Here is a 4314-nt window from a genome sequence, read left to right as displayed (position 1 = left end):
CCCCCCCCCCCCCCCCCCCCACTGCACCCTCCTGCCGCCGCAGCCCTGGGTCACTGGTAACTCGCTCCCAGGGCGAGTCATTCAGCAGGAATTTTGGATGTGCACAGAACACAGACAGGATTGGTTCCCATATGGTTACAGAACTGCAGTAAAGTGGAACAATTTTCAGCTTGTGTGATTGGAGGATATCTGGATGCATATTATAAGACTGTCCTACATAAATGAGGAAAAGTTGAGGAGCCTTTATTATTCTTTTGTTCCACTCTTTCTTTCTATGGGGAATTTGCCAATGCAATATCACTGTCTTCCTTTTAAACAAAAAAACAAACAAACAAAAGGCAATGGCTATTGAAAATAGCAATTCCAGTCCTAATAACCACTGGGAAGCATTTCTTGCTCAATTTTATCCTATTTTTTCTATAGCAAGTTACAGTGGATCAGTATATTTGATTTGGGAGAAATGAAGTAACAGCTGCCCAAATTGAGCTTGAGCACTCCTGAATTTTGAGGGTGTTCAAATCTGGAAGGCAGGTGCTGGATTCCCTTTCTGAATATTAGCTAAATCTGGAAAAGAAAAGTCAATTTCTGCTTCCATGGCTCAGAAGTGTAAATCCTCCTGTGTGCCTGGTACTGAATCTAAAGCTGCCCAGTCTAGTAGAGCCTCCCCTCCCTTACTTTTCATTTTAAATTCTAGTGGGATCCACGTACCTGCCTTGCTAGGCTTCAGATAGAGAGGTGCAATGTCCATTTAGTCCACCCAATTCTTTCTTTGGGGGAGAGCCCAGGGCTGGGGCAGCAGGGGGTGCAGGTGGGGGCCAGAGCTGGGGCAGCAGGGGGTGTGGGCGAGGGAGAGTCCAGGGCTGGAGCAACACAGGTGTGCGGGGGGAGCCCAGGGCTGGGGTGGGGGGGCGGCAAAAAACCTAGAGCTGGCTCTGTCCCTACCATTTACAGCAAGCTGCAGCATGAGGTTTCAGTTCCACACTCCCTCCCTTTCCTGTTAATTGCAGCCGAGGGAATGCTGGGAAATGTAGTTCTTTCCCTGTTCCAGGGCTGGCTCTATAGGCAGGGAGCTAACCAAGGAACTACAGCTCCCAGGGCTCCCTGTTGGTTCTCAGCTCCCATGCTGGATTCTTGTGCCCCTGCAAATTTGCAGCCCCAAGCACCTGCTTGCTTTGCTGGTGCCTAGAGCCAGCCCTGCTGGCATGGTTGGGCATACTGTCTTGCTGGGAATATCACAGTGTAGGTAGGGAACTGTGCCGCCTGGAAAAACACCCTGTCAGGAGGGAGAAAGATGCAGGTTTCCGCTCAAGAGAGAATGATGGCTGGGAGCCTAGAGTGGGTGCCCTTGCTGGACCATGGAGAGAGAAATGGGTGCAGTTGCCCTGAACTGTGACAGTTAATGACCATTTGGTTATTTGGATCAAATCTGACTTTCCAAAGACCAGTTCTGATATGTACTTAAGGGTTTGCTCCTGGCTTACATTGATCAATAGAGCTTTTGATCAAATGGATCAGACTTCGTTTTTGAAGGCAGGAAAGAAGTTCGCCCCCCTCCCTTTCTAAGGGCCACTTGGCTGCTGATAAAGAATGTTACAGCTTGGGTGAGTGCTAATCAGAACCAATAAAAATGTGATTGATGCAGCTTGGCACTAGAATGCATATTACAATTTGCTCTGTCTTTTGTAAGATGGAGACTTTGCATTAATACATGTGTTGGGGGAGCTCAGAATTCTACGGCTCCAACTGTAGTGATCAAAGCGGGGGGGCATGGGTCCCCCAGATTGCTCTTATAATCAGATTCCACTGCTTTTAAATCTTAACTAGGAAAAAAATTGTCCTAGAATTACAATCTTTGTGTCTTCCAATGTTGCCTGGATACTATAGCAAACTGAGCTGAGTCCCCCATCTAGTGGTAAAAATCTGTGTGAACATCTTGCACCCAGTTTTATACCAAAGCTTTGACTCAAAGGTTATGTCTACACTGCAATAAAACACCCATGGCTCGCTCGTGTCAGCTGACTCGGGCTTGCAGGGCTCAGGCTGCGGGCTATGTAATTGCAGTGTAGATGTTTGGGCTCAGAGCCTGGGCTCCAGCCCGAGCCCAAACGTCTACACTGCAATTTTGCAGCCCAAGCCCTGTGAGCCCAAGTCAGCTGATATGGGCCAGGTGCAGGTGTTTTACTGCATATGTCTACACTGAAGAAAAATCCACAGCAGCAAGTCTCCGAGCCCGGGTCAACTGACTTGGACTTGTGCTATGGGGCTAAAAGTAGCAGTGTAGAAGTTCCCGCTCAGGCCGGACAGCTTTGGTGCTCAGACCCTGCCTCCTCACCAGGTTTCAGAGTCTGGGCTCCAACCTGAGAGGGAACATCTACACAGCTAATTTTAGCCCTATGGTGAGAGCCCAAGACAGTTGACTCGAGCTCTGAGACCCGCTGCTTCAGGGATTTATTTATTTTTGCAGTGTAGACATACCCTAAGTGGAATTCCAGTGGCAAACTAGGTAATCAAGGGGAAAGTTCCTCTTGGCTGAGCTGGTAGGACCTGTCCTGTGCTAACCCACCCCAGGAAAGTCATTTCTTTGCAACTGAAAATCGAGACAACTGTAAAATCAAAGTAATCCCTTTTCTGTTTTCTTCTGATTATCCCAATCCTGAGACAGAGAGCAGTAAAGAACAATGATGAACATCCCCTCCTATAGTTAGGTTAGTCTATCAATGCCTCACTGTGTTTGTTCGGAGACTATCAGAAATGCTTTTATTTGTACTCAGATCTTTTACAAACTTAGTGTTGTTCAACCCTTCTCCAGCTGGTGAGACACTACACTGGTTTCTGTACCACAATGCCTCTTCTGGTCTGGATAAGTCTTGTATACAAAATGTTCCACTGTTGCTAACACCTCTGAAGCTGCACAATAACACTAAAAGCTTGCCCTCCTAGTCAGCTCCCAACAAAACAATTCAAATTAGAAGTTTACCTTCCAGAAATCAACCATGCTGCCTATGTTCTTGAAGGAAGTTCTATCTGTCTCAGACACAGAAGTTTCCAGAAAGAGATTTGACATAACTTTGTTCAAGTAATACATGTCTGTGTTCACCATGCCAAATGTCACTAGCGAGAAAGAAAGGGCTTGATTGTAAAATGAGGTCTAAGGATGAAGACAACTGCCAGTAGCACAGTGAGATCCCGATTGTGCTGCTTACATCAAACTGGAACAGTAGTAGCCTGGAAACACAATCTAGAAATGGGGGTACTTTTGGTCTGTTAAAAGCAAATGAAAATTATACACTTTCATTTAATATACTTTAAGCAGATAAGCCACCTTGGGTACCTGTTTACCTTATCACAGTGACTATACTGCAGCCCTGCATGCATTCCAAGGTGCCAAAGGTCATTGTTTAGAATGTATTTAAATAAAAGGAAATAAGTTTAAGCACCAGAGGGGTGTATAATATTTTCCAATTTTTTAGTGCCTTTCATCTCAATTCATATTACTGTTATGGTCCAGATTCTGATGGTACTTCAGTTAAGCGTTACTTCAGTTTTACAGTGGGGTACCATCTTCATTAACTGTTATTCTGGAAGAAAAATTTTGTCGGGGCACTTGCAAATGAAACCACACCATTGGCTGAAAGTCAAAGGGGTGGGAGATTGAGGGCATGTCTACACTACCGCACTACATCGGTGCAGCTGGGCCACTGTAGTGCGTCTGGTAAAGATGTGCTTTGCCAACGGGAGAATGCTCTCCCATGGGCATAATTACCCCACCTTGGTGATAGGCAGAAGCTGTGTCAGTCTCCCGCCGACATAGTGTGGTATGGACAGCACTTTAAATCAATGTAACTTACGTCGCTCACAGAGATGTGGTTTTCACACCCCTGAGCAATGTAAGTTTACATCAATTTAAACAATAGTGTAGACCAGCCCTAGGTGGTGGTAACTCTCAGCCTTCTTATCCCAATGTTATACACTGAAAGAGGCGTAGCTCTCTTTGTAAGCCAAAAAATATTTGAAAACAATGCATTACAATTCACTTAGTTCATTGGTGGACTTACATATACATAGATCTGTAAGGAAAATGATGTAGATTAGCAGTTCCTGAAGGGTAGTTTTAATTTCTAGCTCTCTGCTATAGGTCAGACGAGGTTTCACAATATCTAACCATGTGAAATAAAAAGCAGAATGAAAAAGATAATGCAGGGAAGTAGAGGAGGGGCATACATATTCTCAGAAATATAAAATTAAAACCAGGGTCCAACTATGCAGGGAAAATCCTCAGGCCTTTTAGCATTTGTAAAGTGAAACCCCTTTTAA

General features: G+C 45.1%; 1 protein-coding gene across 1 annotated transcript in view; it reads right to left on the bottom strand.

Annotated features, from left to right (window-relative positions):
* PKD2L2 (polycystin 2 like 2, transient receptor potential cation channel) overlaps positions 1-4314 on the bottom strand; it is a 32464-nt gene that overhangs the window by 16618 nt on the left and 11532 nt on the right. Inside the window, exons 2-3 of the mRNA XM_026659328.1 lie at positions 4056-4157; positions 2978-3111 (exon numbers count right to left, since the gene is read on the bottom strand). Of these exons, the coding sequence (XP_026515113.1) occupies positions 2978-3111; positions 4056-4157 (236 nt within the window). The remainder of the gene's footprint in view (positions 1-2977; positions 3112-4055; positions 4158-4314) is intronic.

The sequence above is a fragment of the Terrapene carolina genome, unplaced genomic scaffold, assembly GCF_002925995.2.
Source record: "Terrapene carolina triunguis isolate 2854851 unplaced genomic scaffold, T_m_triunguis-2.0 Scaffold629, whole genome shotgun sequence".
Lineage (NCBI taxonomy): Eukaryota > Metazoa > Chordata > Testudines > Emydidae > Terrapene > Terrapene triunguis.
This window is presented reverse-complemented; position numbering and strand designations above follow the sequence as displayed.